The sequence below is a fragment of the Pinus tabuliformis genome, chromosome 5_2 (assembly GCF_031772625.1).
Source record: "Pinus tabuliformis cultivar Carrire ecotype Pingquan chromosome 5_2, CPIR1, whole genome shotgun sequence".
NCBI lineage: Eukaryota > Viridiplantae > Streptophyta > Pinopsida > Pinales > Pinaceae > Pinus > Pinus tabuliformis.
In genome coordinates, this window is record NC_142306.1 from 192,806,621 (window position 1) to 192,822,651 (window position 16,031).

Genomic DNA, 16,031 nt, shown 5'->3' on the forward strand with positions numbered 1-16,031 from the left:
ACCTCTCAAGTTTCCTTTGCTACTCTAATTTTTGCATGCTGCTCATCTCTCTTAACAATTTTACCCATAGTCACAACTATGGAATTGCCTCAACAACATCTACCCAACAATATATGGAAGTTGCTCTCCTTCATACTAAACCCAATCCTTTCCTGCTCTGATACCACATGATGAAATTTTTTTAAATCAGAGCCCTGAAGGTTTAATCTCCTAGACCTGTCCATTATGGGACCATGAAAATTTGAATTTTTGTTCAATAATCAACTTGTAACTTTGATTCCCCAAAAGTTCATTATGCCAACACTTGATAAAACAACACATGACCATTTTTCTTTTCTGGTTTGATCTTATCATCTCTTGATTTGTTACACAAGTTTGGAAATCAATGGCCACTATCCAACCACGAAATCTACACCCTCACTTGGATATTCCTTTGGGCCATGACTATAGACCTCCTAAGAATTGTCAATAACCCCCATCTCTCAAAGAGAACATAATGATCAAGACATGGCCACCACGACCATGAAAGTAGAGTTTTCATAATAAAAAAAAAGCAGATTCAAATAAAACAGAAGTTGCATATATTCAAACAAAGATTACATATACAACCTCTCAAGGCCTAAGGGCCTTCTCTTGGCCTAATTTTACATGGCTTCAGTTCCCTTGACATAATCATGTGCTTCCAATATAAATATAAATAAAAACAAAGCCCTAACAGAATGAAGAATCTCATCCTATACCACCTCACGCCTTTTAGAGGATTACAATATTCGTTTACAATTTAGAAAGATGACACGAAATTGTGTCGTCTTTCCATTATTGCTATGTTGCTCATTTTGAAGGCTTGAGATAATCATGTTTGATTTTGGGTTAGGGCGGGGGTGTTATATTCCCTTGCATCATACTCTTGCAATTGAAAATCTTCATGATACACCAATCATGCAATGCCAATGCTGCATCTCATTCATCTCCATCTCGGTATTTTTTCTCCTCGTGTATCATTGAGCTTCAGCTCGTACTCAATAGTGAGCTACAACTAATCTGCCTTTGACACCTCACCAAGCTCTCTCCTCTTTCTTACTATTTTGGCATCTCAAGTCCACCTCTTCTAGAAACTCCCAAGATTCCTCTACTCCTCTTGTTGTTGCACAATGCTCACCTTTTAACAATTTTACCCACAATCAAAACTGTGGAATTTCATCAACAAGTTTTATCCAACCATAATTGGAATTTGTTCTCGATCATCATGCGAGAAATATTTCCCTACTTTGATACCACTTGATGAAAAACATTTAAATCTCGCTCGTCAAGTTTCAATGTCCTATACTTGTGGGTTATGGGCCCATGAAAAAGCACCTTTCCATGTAGCAGTGAACCCTTAACTATGGTCCTTGTATGAATTCTTGATAATCCCATCTCTAAAAACAATATAGAAATTAGGACATGGCCAACACAACTATTTGAACACGGTTTGCATGAACAAAAGTAAACAAAATAGATTCAAATAAAGCATAGGCTACATATACGCAAAAAAATATTTCATATATGGCATCTCAATGCCTGAGGTCCTTCTCTTGGCCTAATTTTATATGGTATCATCTGGCTCAACATAAACGTAGGTTGCTAATATAACAAAAAGAACATTAATAGAATGAGGAATCTCGACTTTTGCCACCTCACACCTTGTAGAGGATTGCAATATTCATTTACAATTTACAAAAAGGAGAAGAAATCATATCCTTTTTTGAAGATCACCACGTTGCTCCTTTCAAAGGCTTCATGAAATCATATTTAATTTGGGGAGGTGTTATTCCCCTGCATCACTATCTCTTCTTTAAGGGCCCTTTTATAGATTTACAAATCCCTTATTTACAAATCAGATTTAGCCCCACTCATTTGTACGAATGGATAGCCCAACGTCCACTTCTAGTTACCTAATTTCAGGATATCATTTTTCAATCACTCGATACTCATCATTACCTGATGATGAGGAACATTTTGTAACCTCCATTAGAGAAAATGTTCTATTGTTTCCATCCCTACATATATCCGCAACATTTGTCTTCTTGGCGGTATTGAATTGTTCTTTTGATTCCATCCCTACATATATCTACATTACGTGTCTTCTTTGTGGTATTGAATTGTCCCTTTAAGTCTTCACAACCAAATATAACAATAATTGAATGGGTCGTAGTTCCACATCATCATGGCTGGGATTTTCAAGTTCTAGCTTATGTCCAATTCAGTGTCCTTAGATGTATATAGTTAGAAATGAGTATCCTTCATTATTTGTTTACTTTTATCTATGGTATAACACTATAACAATATCAAAAGAGAATCATACATTTCAAAGAAATTAAAAAAAAAACTTTTATATGGTTTACCATCAAATTTAAGTCATATTATATGTTATAATTTTTTTAAGTGTCTATAAATATTATATGTTATCAAAGAAAAGCTTAAGTTATGAAGAATTCTTTTGGAATTTATGTAAATAATAATTATTCCTAAAACCTTTATATATATATATATATATATTCAATAATTTTAACTACTTACTTTATATTTTTTAGAACATTATTATAATTTAACCAAGTTATATATATTTTTATTATCAATTTTTATGAAGTTATAAAATAAAGAGATACTCGAAACAATACAATCGTTCCCTAAAATTTAATCATTATAAGCTAGACAACAAAAAATATAAAATTTTCAACAACACTACAAATTACACATAATTAATTTATCATATATTTTAACAAAAAAACGTTATGAAAAATAAATTAAAATATAAATTTTCTAATAAAAAAATATATTTACCTAATCATGAAAGATTTGATTTATTCTATCATTTTATGGTATATGGGGTGTATAATAGATTGTGATGGAGTGTATGGTTAAAACACTCCTTAATGTAAAGGTCACTTATTCCAAACTCACTGAGCAAAAATCTAACCATATTAAAAAATAATATGACTCAAATAAAATACTAGCTTATTTCTCTAACAAATTTAATAATATGGAGGTTCACAAATAATTTTATCCATCCATTTTTATTTCTGTGATTGGTATACAACCCAGTTTTTTTTTGCTAAAGAAGTAGGCTTTGGCCCTAATGAATTATTCGGAAATAATAACCTATTGGATCCAGATTATAGAAATAGCATGTGCTATGTATTAGTCAGAGCAATGGAATTATTTTCCCACTCATCACAAAGTCAAACTAGCATTATTGTCTTGATAGCATTTCTCGAACCCACAATTGTAAGTTGTAAGCACAGACTCCATGAAGAAACTATCCACGAACACTACTTGTTATTAAAAAAATGAGAGTTTATGATTTGTAGAAGTTGATACCACTTGATCAAAAACATTTAAATATGTATCGTCAAGGTTCAATCTCCTAGACTTGTGGGTTATGGGACTTTTAGAATATGAAATGACTTATTTCCAGCCAGCTGATAAGCCAACAATACTATGAAGAAAAATACATATAAAAAAATAAAACAAATAAAACACGGTTACTGTGTCAGCTAAAAACTGCTACAAATCTCATATATTAATTGAACCATTAACTACATTCTTATATAGTAAAATTATTATTAAAATTTTTATCAATCAACTCTGAAATAAATCTACTAGCATTACAACTAATTTCTAGTACTACTACAACTAATTTCCAGCATTGACCACCCTAACGATTTGCTGCCTTAATTTTGCAAAGAACACAAAATCTGTTGACTAATTTGTCAACAATTTACATAACTAATCAAGCATTATTCCCAATAGTCCCCCTTAATGATTAATGAGGATTTAGTATCTTATCTCGTAGTGCCAAAAACTGATCTTTTGCAACTTCTTTGGTGAAGATATCTGCTAGTTGATGCTGAGTATTTATATGCTTCAATTCAATATCCTTCTTCTGCACCAAATCTCTAATGAAGTGATATTTAAGGTCAAAATGCTTTGTCCTGCTATGATGAACTAGATTCTTTGCTAACTTGATGGCACTTACATTATCACAATAAATCACTATAGGCTGAATTTTTTTTTCTCCAATTTCTTCGAAAATTTTTCTGAGCCAAAGAGCTTGTGTACTTGCTAAGGTAACTGCAACATACTTTGCTTCTGTGGATGAAAGGGCAACAATGTTTTGTTTTTTTGAGCTCCATGTAATCAAACCAAAACCAAAAGAGAGACAATTTCTAGATGTGGACTTACGGTCATCAAGACTACCTCCCCAATCTGAATCACTAAATCCAACAAGATTTAACTTTTCAGGAGAGTAGTAATGAATACCAAAATTTAGAGTTCCTTTCACATACCTTAAAATCCTATTTGTTTCCTTCATATGTATTTCATATGGATTTGTCATATACCTTGAAACAAGTAGACCTGAATATGTAATATTAGGCCTTGTGTGTGTTAGAAATATCAAGCTCCCCACAATATTTTTGTAAGTTTTCTCATCAACTAAATCAGCACCATCATCTCTACATAACACCACTCCATGAGCACTTGGATTAGGGGATGGATTAAAATCAAGCATATCAAATTTATTTAGCATATCCTAGGCATACTTTGTTTGACAAATGAAAATTTCATCCTTACTTTGATAAACCTCCATTCCTAGAAAATATTTTATGATGCCTAGATATTTCATCTCAAATTCACTCATCATAGCAACTTTGAATTTAACATTCATATTAGAACTACTACCCATATACATTACATCATCAACATACAAACTTATGATTAGAGTATCAATACCTTCTTGTTTGTAGTAAAGGGTAGGATCACTCTTACTACTCTGGAAGCCATTTTCCTGAAAGTATCCATCAATCCTTGCATACCACGCTCTTGGTGATTGCTTGAGGCCATACAAAGCCTTCCTCAACTTCTAGACATTATTCTCCTTTCCTTCCACTTCAAAACCTTTTGGCTACTCCACATATACTTCCTCTTCTAAGTACCCATTCAAGAAGGCACTTTTCACATCCATATGATGTATTCTCCACTTTTTGTGAGCTGCTAATGAAATCAACATTTTAATGGTCTCCTGTCTTGCTAGTGGTGCAAATGTCTCCTCATAATCAATTCCATACTTTTGTGTGAATCCTTTAGAAACTAGTCTTGCTTTGTGTCTTTCAACACTCCCATCACTGTTAAATTTAATCTTATAGACCCATTTGGTGCCAATTTTTTTCTTATCATGTGGAAGCTCTGTCAACTTCCAAGTTTCATTCCTTTGAATGGAATCCATCTCTTCTTGCATGGCTTGCATCCAAACTGGATTAGTATATACATCTTCAAAACATGATGGTTCAAATTCAGCCTTGGCTAATAAAGAAAAATTGACTATCTCACCTATTGGGATTTCTTCACATGCTTGATTTGCACTCCTCTGATAAATATCACTCAATCTTCTTACCTTCCTTGTAGAACTTGGAGAATAAGTTGAACTTGAACTTGATGTTGAAGAAATTGATGAAGGGCTGCTTGGTGGAGTTAAGCCACTAGTTATAGAAACATTAGTTGGCTACTCATGATCATTTTCAACAATTATATCATCATTCAAAACAGATTTTGTCTTCTCAACATGGCCTTTTTGACGACCATAGACTCCCCCCTCATCAAAAAATACATCTCTTGAGACAATAAGCTTGTTAGTTAGAGGATTATACAATTTATAAGCCTTGCTTGTCTCACTATACCCAGTAAAAATACATAACTAACTCTTTGCATCTAACTTTTTCTATTTTGATCAGGTACATGAACATAAGCCAAACAACAAAAAACTTTGAAATGATTAACATTAGGCCTTTTTCCATACGGTTGAGGATGTATACTGCTTTAGCAACTGCATCTCCCCAATAAGAGTTGCTCAATCCCTTAGTTTGTAGCATGCATCTTTCCATTTCAACCACAGTACGATTTTTTATTTCAGCCATGCCATTGTGTTGGGGTGTGTATGTTGTAGTATGCTCCCTCTTGATGCCATTCATATCACAATAACTCTCAAAAGATTTTGAGCAGAATTCTCCTCCACGGTTAGTCTGCAATCATTCGATCTTGCACTCTCTCTCATTTTCTACAAGGGCTTTGAACTTCTTGAATGTATACAGGGCTTCACTTTTGGCCTTCAAAAAATATACCCAACAATTTCATGAGTAATCATCAATAAAAGTGATGAAATATGATGACTTACCCAAACTCTTAGTGTGCATAGGACCACATATGTTTGAATGAACAAGCTGAAGTGGGTGATGAGCCCTCCATGTGGTTCCCTTTGGAAACCTTTCCCTTGCATTCTTTCCTTTATCACATCCTTCACAAACCTCCTTATGCCCTTCTACCTTGGGCAAACCAGAAACTAATGCATGTGAGGTTAGAAACTTCAAACTGTGAAAATTTAAATGCCCATACCTGAGATGCCATAACCAGCTTGAGTTCTCATAAGCCATATTTGCAAGATTGTTGTTATGTTCATCAAACCTCAAGAGAAACATCCTATTTCTTTTCATAGGCACAACAATGATTATCCTATTTCCCTTATTCTTATCATAGATAGTACATGTCTTATTTTCAAAGACTACTTTATAATTTTTCTCACATAGCTGCCCTACACTCAACAAATTATTCTTCAATTGTGGAGTATAATAAATGTCATGAATACTCTTTATACCTTCTTTTGTTTGGACCTCCATAGCTCCTTTGGCAGCAACCTCCAATGGTTTATCATCAGCAAGTTGGATCTTGGATTTGAAACTTCCATCCTTTGTTGAAAACAACTTCTCATTCCCTGTCATATGGTTATAGAATCCAGAATCTAGGTACCAAACATCTTTACTAGTATTTTCACCTTTGGCAAAAGTTAAAAATCAGTGATCTGGAGGATACTCACCACTTTCTTGAGCATAATTAGCATTTTTACCTTCTTTCAATCTACATTCTCTTTCAAAGTGGCCACACCTATTACAATAGTAACATTGAACATTTCTCTTATCAAATCTACCTGTACCTCTTCCTATGAAACTATCTCTTCCACTTGAGCCACCTCTTCCTCTACCTCTTGAATAATTTTGGCTTTGTCATTTACCTTAACCTTGATTGCTTTTGGTACTACTGCTACTTGCATCTTCATTCTTTGTAATTTGTAGTTTAGAGGAAAAAGCTTTCTCTACACCTTCAAAAGTGTCCTTCAATCTTTCTTCATGAGACATCAAAGATCCAACCAATTGATCAAATTGTAGTTTTGTCAAATCCTTACTTTCTTCCATGATTATTGCAACATGATTCCATCTATGTGTTGAAGATCTCAATACTTTTTAATTAAAACTTAATTACTTACAGTTTCTCCAAGTGTAGCCATTTTATTGACCACATCTTTGACTCTCACACAATAGTCACTACCACTTTAAGCTTCTTTCATCTTCAAATTCTTGAACTCTTGCTTCAATGTCTGAAGCTTGATCACCTTAACTTGATGACTGCCTTGGTAAGCTTCTTGTAGAGTCTCCCAAGCAGCTTTGGCATTTTTTGCCCCTAATATTCTTGGAAATAAGCTCTTATCAAGAGCTATCTAAATGTGAAACAAAGCTTCAGCATTCTTCTTCCTTGCTTCCTTTCTTGTTTTTCTTTCATTGAGTGTAAGGGCGTTCCAATCAGCTAGCTCCTCATATCCTAATTCAACTATCTCACACAAATCTTTTCCAATAAAAAAGGCTAGCATCTTAATACACCAATAATCATAATCGTTACCATCAAATTCTAGAACTAGCATCTAGTTAGAATTCGACATGTTTAACTTTGGTGAAAATCCAAGAATAAAAATTTAACACAAAACAATTTTACCTACTCTGATACCACTTGTAGAATATGAAATGACTTATTTCGAACCAGCTGATAAGACAACAATACTATGAATAAAAATACATATAAAACAAATGAAACACAGTTACTGTGTGAGCTAAAAACTGCTGCAAATCTCGTATATTAATTGAACCATTAACTACATTCTTATATAGTAAAAATATTACTAGAATGTTTATCAATCAACTCTGAAATAAATCCACTGGCATTACAACTAATTTCCAACACTACTACAACTAATTTCCGGCACTGACCACCCTAACAATTTGCTGCCTTAATTTTGCACATAACAAAAAATTTGCTGACTAATTTGTCTGCAATTTACATGACTAATGAAGCATTATTCCCAATAGTAAGCAAGACTCCATGAAGAAACTGTTCACAGACACTACTTGTTATTAAAAAAATGAGAGTTTATGATCTATAGAAGTTGATACCACTTGATGAAAAACATTTAAATATGTATTTTCAAGGTTCAATCTCCTACACTTGTGGGTTATGGGCCCATGAAAAAGCGCCTTTCTATGTAACAATGAACCCTTAGCTCCAATTTACCAAACTTTCACCATGACATCACTTGACAGAACAACATAGGACCATCGTTATTTTTAGTTCAGTCCACTCAACTCTTGATTAATCACACAGTTCTAGAAATCGATGGGTCAAAGCTATTATCTTGCAGTAAAATCTACACTCTATCTTGGATATTCATTTGGGTTGTGACTATGATCCTTGTATGAATTCTTGATAAACCCATCTCTAAAAAAAATTACACAATTTTTTTTTTCTACATATATGGCATCTCAAGGCATGAGGTCCTTCTCTTGGCCTAATTTTATATGGTATCAGCTGGGTCAACATAAACGTAGGTTGCTGATATTACAAAAAAAAAACATTAATAGAATGAGGAATCTTCTTTTCTGCCACCTCACACCTTCTAGAGGCTTGCAATATTCATTTAAAATTTACAAAAAGGAGAAGAAATCATATCCTTTTTTAAGGATCACCACGTTGCTCCTTTCAGAGGCTTCATGAAATCAGATTTGATTTTGGAGATGTTACTCCCCTGCATCACTATCTCTACTTTAAGGGCCTTTTTATAGATTTACAAATCCCTTATTGAATTCTACTTCAATTAATTTATCCTCCAACTAGATATCAGATTTATCCCCACTTATTTCTACAAATGGATAGCCCAACGTCCATTTATGGTTACCTAATTTCAAGATATCATTTTGCAATCATTCGATACTCATCATTATGTGAGGGTGAGACACATTTTGTAACCTCCATTAGAGAAAATGTTCTATTGTTTCCATCCCTACATATATCCGCAACATGTGTCTTCTTGGCGATACTGAATTGTTCTTTTGATTCCATCCCTACATATATCTACATTATGTGTCTCCTTTGTGGTATTGAATTGTCCTTTTTTTAAGTCTTGACTCTTCACAATGAAATATATCTATATTGAATGGGTCGTAGTTCCACATCATCATGGCTAGGATTTTCAAGTTCTAGCCTATGTCCAATTCAATGCCCTTAAATGTATATAGTTAGAAATGAGTGTCCTTCATTATTTGTTTACTTTTATCGATGGTATAAGATTATAACAATCTCAAAAGAGAATCATACATTTCAAAAAAAAAAAAAAATTAACTTCTATATGGTTTAGCATCAAATTTAAGTCATATTATATGTTATAATTTTTTTAAATGTTCATAAATATTATATGTTATCAAAGAAAAGCTTAAGTTATGAAGAATTCTTTTGGAATGTATTTAAATAATAATTATGCCTAAAACATATATATATATATATATTCAATAATTTTAACCACTTACTTTATATTTTTTTAAACATTATTATAATTTAACCCAATTATATATATTTTTATTATCAATTTTTATGAAGTTATAAAATGAAGAGATACTCAAAACAATATTATCGTTCTATAAAATTTAATCATTATAAACTATAAAACAAAAACTATAAAATTTTCAACAACGTGCTACAAATTATACATAATTAATTTATCATATATTTTAATAATAAAATGTTATCAAAAAAAATCAAAAGATAAATTCTCCAATAAAAAATATATTTACCTAATCATGAAAGATTTAATTTGTTTTATCAATTTATGGCATATGAGGTGTAGAATAGATTGTGATAGAGTATATGGTTAAAACACTCTTAATATAGAAGTCACTTGTTCCAAAATCAGTGAAGAAAAATCCAACCATATTAAAAACTAAGATAACCAAAACAAAATAGTAGTTTATTTCTCAAACAAATTTAATAATATTGAGATTCATAAATAATTTTATCCATCCCTTTTTACTTCTGTAATTGGTATAAATCCCAAAAAAAAAATTGCTGAAGTAGGTTTTGGCCCTAATGTTTTGTTCGGAAAGAATAACCTACTGGATCCAGATTATAGAAATATCATGTGCTAAGTATTAGTCGGAGCAATTGAATTATTTTCCCACACATCACAAAGTTAAACTAGCGTTTCTCAAACCCACAGTTGTACGTTGTAAGCACAGATTCCATGAAGAAACTGTCCACGGACACTACTTGTTATTATAAAAATGAGAGTTTATGATCTGTAGAAGTGTAAGGTTTGGCATTATTAGATTCTTTGAGGAAAATGTGCAGATACACTGCATGTTGTAGAATTAAGTGGCGTGAGAGCCGTGGTAAATAACTACACATGTCGATCAGCGTTCATTATTAGTCAACTTCAGTCTGTTCTTAGAAGTTTTGGACGGTACCTTGTGAGTTCGCTGCAGTATTATTGTTTCTCGGTAGATCGGTTTTGTAATCTGCCGGTTTTATAAATAAATCGACTCTTCACCATGCTTACTCGAAGAGTGAGCAGTACGATTCTATTCTTCTTGGATTTGGAGCCTCAAAATATAAAACGAAAAGTGGCGTGAGAATGGATTATGTCATGTAACTGCTTTTTAAAGCCATTCTGCTAATGTCATTTGTTTGCGTACGAGATTTGTCGATGGACAGAACGTTTGTCTCCTAAAACGACCTTTCAGTTGATTCAGCACTGACGAAAAGCTCATTTCATTTGAGTACCTTTACTTGCAAATGAAGTTACAAAGACAGCCTCATATAAAACTATAGAAATAGTCTATAACATTTATCACGTTCCGCAGCACTAAAATAGACAAAGAGGTAAGTGTCCCAGCACATAACTGTTAGCTGGTCACTGCCATTTTGATGGGAAGACATCCGAAATAATGATAATATCAAACAATCCTCGATTGAGCAGAAAGGAGAAACCAAAACCTCGCTACGTCAATACTCGCCACAATATTACGAAAATAAACAAAGTAATTAATGGGATTATGCAATGCCCCGTAATCGATTCAGAAGCCAATTTCCCTACCCTTCAAATCAACCGTTAAAAAGTCGCCACCAATTGTAAGCATCAACAATGGACTCTGTTGCACAGTAATCTCCTGGAAGACTGTAATATTTAGACCAACCTATTACTCTCATGTCTTCCGCATTAAACACTATAAGTCCTCATCCACTCATAAGTTACCATTATACCTTTAAATCATCAGTTACAGTTATACCTTTATTTCTTTTGAAGACAGGAAGATTTTCTTTTTTGGCTCGGTCGTTTCTTTAGGAATTTTCTTCCTTTTCATTACATATAGAAAGAGTCCGAGATTAATGGTTTCCTACTGGAATGTCAGGGAAGAAAACACTTAGTAGAATGTCATGAAAGAAAACACTTAGTTGAAAGTAAAAAAGATTAATAATAATATTGTTGCAAGTTTAATAACGATTTCAATTATGGTGAACATTCCAGTAATGATTTTTTTCATCAAAGCCATCCCATGCCTTTCAATAGAAAGTCCCTAAGTCTTCATAAATTCTTCTAATCATAATGTCGTCAGACTTTCTCCTAAATTAGAAGCATAATAGCTATGGCTTCACACAAGCTTGTCCATCAAAGTGAAATTAGAAGCATGATAGCTATGGCTTCACACAAGCTTGTCCATCAAAATGAAAGGGAAAACATTTGAATGCTAGAATGAAGAACGTTCAGGAAAATAGAATACACCCAATTGGAATAGGATGGTGTAACAATGATTTTTTTTTTTTTAAATTTACATAAGAAATATGTGACTTTCTTAAAAAGTATTGTAAAAAAGAAATATGATAGAAAACATAAAAATATATAAAAAAAAAAAACTGGTACTTCAAAAAAGAAAAAGAAAATAAAATTTTAATAAATTTTGTGTATAAATGATACATAGAAAAATATTCTATAATAATCTTCATATTTACCAGTGATTTATAAAAATAATAAATAAATTTAATAATTTGAATATTAACTCGTACCTAAATGAATTTAAGAATGATATATATATATATAATAAAATTTAAAAAATTAATATATACTTATTTTCATGCTGTGATTAATCCTAAAGATCATCTAATTATATACATATTTTCATAAATTTTCAAATCAAAAGATCAAATATATCTATTTAATATATAATTCAACAATAAACTTAAAATTAAATTATTATTATTACCCAATTCTCACTTTCATCTCAAGATTCGAATTCGTCATCTAACATTTTTGTAGAAATACCCTGCGCAAAAATATCATTTTCCGGTAAGTAAAGACATTGTACGGCTGTTCTTATGTTGTCACTGTCGAGTTTCATAATACAGAAATTATAAACAAAGTGTGCACAGAGTGTACTTGATATAAAGAGTAAGTGTAATTACATGCCCTTGCCGTTATTCAGTGTCAGGTTGGCTACTTGTTTTGCTGGCTAGTGGTTTGTGGGTTTTCTTACATTCTACTAAGAAAATACACATTACGGAGAAAATACACGTCGCTGAAAGCTATAAAAATAAGTCGTGTGAAAGCTGTGGCAAGAAGGCACACATGTAGCTGAGCCTTTACTGTTATCCATCTTTAAGTCTGCTATTAGATCGTAGGTTTGGTTGCAACAATATTTTTAAGCAAACATATTCTGGAACGTATGGGCTTGGCTGGAAAAGCTCATTTTATTTGATATTGTTAATTTTTTAAAGTTAATGATTATAGCATTATAATATATTTTATAATATATAGGGGGTTTAAAATAATATTTGAGATAATTTTTTATTAAATTATTTTTAAGTTGGTGTCTCAAATTATTGATTTAAAAAAAAATTTCACAATATTTTTGTTAAATTGTCTTAACATGAGACAAAAAAATACTTGTCTGTTATCTTAAATATTGTCTTTAAGCTTGTGTCTCAAATTATTGTCTTAAAAAATAGCCTCTATAAAAGCAATATATAACACAAACATTATTGTCTCACAGAAAACAAATTCATTTTCGTTTCTCAAGAGATAATAGTTTAGATCAAAGATATATTGTCTTCATAGTGACAATATGTCTTAAATGTTATAGACAATAAAATATTATATTTAAAGACAATAGAATATTTAGAGACAATATAAAATAATGGATAAAAAAAGTAGCTCACTAATGAAATAAATTAATATAAAAGTATTTAAATCATATTAGGGCACAATAGAATAGAACCACCAACCTCGTGTCAAGATAGATATTCTTCCATTGAACTAGCATCTTTTAAAGAACTATGTGAGGACTTGTGACAGACCTTGAAATTGCATATATAGACATTGATTTAAAAAATGTTTTGGCACATAAAACCATAATCTTTGTTAATCATGCAACCCCTAATTCTGAATTAATAACAAATAACATATCTATATCTCAAATAACTTATTAAAACCACGGGCCAGAAATGCATCACCTTGCTAAAATTATATTCTACATTAATAATTACATTTCTGATCCAATTTTTTGTTTTTTTGTTACAAACAAGTCATTGGAAACACAGGGACTTTGATTTTTATATTTTTTAGTTTTGGACCATATATATAGCAAAAACAGATCCAGTAACTCAGTCCAAAATTGACAGACAAAATAGATATAGAAAACTATTAATATAAAACATAATCCCCACTTTTGACAAACAAAATGGATATACAAAGCTATTAATATGGAACATAATCCCAACCTAATGATATGCTGTAGTAATATTAAGAATAAAGATTATTATGAACATAACAACCGCAAACAAAAAAGAGCCCAATAAATTTGTATAACACGGTAGTAATGAGATTTGCAATTATTATAAGCAAACCAACTACAAAACAAACAACCCTCACAGGGAGTGACCGAAATTATGAAGAAAGTGTGCACATAGTGTACTTATATAAAGAGTAAGTGTAATTGTCCATCTGCCCTTACCGTTAGTCAGTGTAAGGTTGGCCACTTGTTTTGCTGGCAAGTGGTTTGTGGGTTTGCTTACATTCTACTACGAAAATACACATTACAGAGATCACTGGATATAAAAATAAGTGGTGCGAAAGCTAAATCCATAAATCCATTATCAAACACATTATGTAGAGTAAGGGCTTCGCTGACGAAAAGTCATTTTATTTGATGTTGCTGCTTCGTTTTATTTCATTACAGTTACTTGCAAATTGCATTACAATCAACGCACACACATAAACACAGATAAATGTCCCTACATAATTTCCCTAGCTGGTCATTGACAATTTGATGCGCAGATCTATGAAATACTGCTCGATTATGAAGCAATCCTACATCAAACTGAAACAGACAGACGGCCAACACAATTATTTGCCGCACAATAAAACGAAAAGAAATAAATTAACAACTGCGATGGCAATAGTTTCAGAGGCCGATTTCCCGATCCTTCACGACAGCCCTTACTCCTCCTGCGGATCTCAGCATTTCCGCCTACCCATTGAAATTCCCACCCACCCACAGATATTAAAAGAACCAGGTTAGTAGAACAGATTTAAACAGATGCATAGGTCAGACAAAAATTAAACAAATAAATAGAAGAAAAGGGGCATGGAAGGAATTATTATATATACAGTACCTGGTCAGATGTGATCTCAACGGCGAAGCCATCCACAATAACCCAAGAAAAATGCTTCTTATAAGTCCCTGCCTCCAGTGTTTTCTGCAGCACCAAGTCATGCTTGTTGTTAACATAAACATCAATCTCGTTTGGTGAACTTCTGCATGCACAAATCAACTAGTAAGGCACCACCCCTTGAGAAACTCCCCACTGTAATGGAATCTTGAGAAGCTTTCTTCATATATAGTGTAGCTAAATCTTGAGAAATTGCGCGGAGTTTGAGAGATAATATGGTGTTTTTGGGTAAGATGTATCAGTCCATATTGACTGTTTGGGTCGAGATGTTAACCACAGCTAAAGCAAAAATATCATTACATTTATGAAAGAAAGTGAGATATATCTTTCAGTCCCATGAAAGAAAGTGAGAAAGTGAGTCATTACTATAGGAATATTAGATAACAACATCTCCGTTGAGTATTTGAGTAGAGGTGATAACAACACCTCTGGGAAACATTTATCCTCTAACATTTTTAGAGATAGTAAGTAAAAATGGAGAGTGAGATATGAGTAGGAATACCTGTCAGTCCTGAGACGCTCGTATTCTGAATCATATCGCATCATCACCATGTAGACATTTTTATGTTCCATGGCCTTCGCTGGGCTGCTGGGCTCTGCTGTGTTGCTTGCTTTCGTCTGCTACTCTGCGCTGTGTGGAATCCTTGCGTGGCTATATATTATGATTAGTGTGGAAGAAGGATAGGTAAAGGGGGAAGGATCTCAGAGTGACAGGGTTGGCAGCTCCCGCTGGTGGTAGGAGACAATAATATGATCATAGTACTTGGATCCTACGATATTTTGCAGAAGGCCTTGACTAGTAGCGTGTGTGTACTTTGTCATCGCCCATGTATGAACATGACGTTAGGGTTGTATTGTCGAGGCATTACTTTGTTCTTTAAGAAAAAACCCTTAATTTTGGAGATTTTCAAAACCTGAGGTGTGACCGAGGGTTCGAAAGGTTTCAACTGAATTTTGTGTGTTCGCCTATGATTTTGGTCACAATATTTCAGAAACAAGTGCTTTTAGCTTTTAGATTTGCTCAGTTATAAGTTTATGTTTAGATGGCTAATTGGCAATGGTTGATTATTATTAGTTTAGGATGAATTAATGTAAATTATAATATTTAATTTGAAAACTAA

At 32.7% G+C, this 16,031-nt stretch overlaps 1 protein-coding gene across 1 annotated transcript; it reads right to left on the reverse strand.

Annotated features, from left to right (window-relative positions):
- Window positions 1-14,397: 14,397 nt before the first annotated feature.
- On the reverse strand, window positions 14,398-15,645 carry LOC149158219 (subtilisin-like protease SBT2.5). The gene is made up of 3 exons (XM_089437724.1): window positions 15,413-15,645; window positions 14,854-14,995; window positions 14,398-14,708 (listed from the first exon to the last, which is right to left on the reverse strand). Exons 1-3 carry the CDS (start codon window positions 15,481-15,483, stop codon window positions 14,643-14,645), a joined length of 279 nt encoding a protein of 92 aa, XP_089293850.1. The 5' UTR covers window positions 15,484-15,645; the 3' UTR covers window positions 14,398-14,642.
- Between the last annotated feature and the right edge of the window lie 386 nt (window positions 15,646-16,031).

Bases quoted from the DNA above. Each gene is read 5' to 3' on its own strand.
- LOC149158219 (XM_089437724.1), bottom strand. From the start codon at position 15,483: ATGGAACATAAAAATGTCTACATGGTGATGATGCGATATGATTCAGAA. The intron at 14,996-15,412 runs GTATTCCTACTC...TTGTGCATGCAG, and splicing joins GAGCGTCTCAGGACTGACAG to AAGTTCACCAAACGAGATTG. The intron at 14,709-14,853 runs GTACTGTATATA...TTCAATGGGTAG, and splicing joins TTGAGATCACATCTGACCAG to GCGGAAATGCTGAGATCCGC.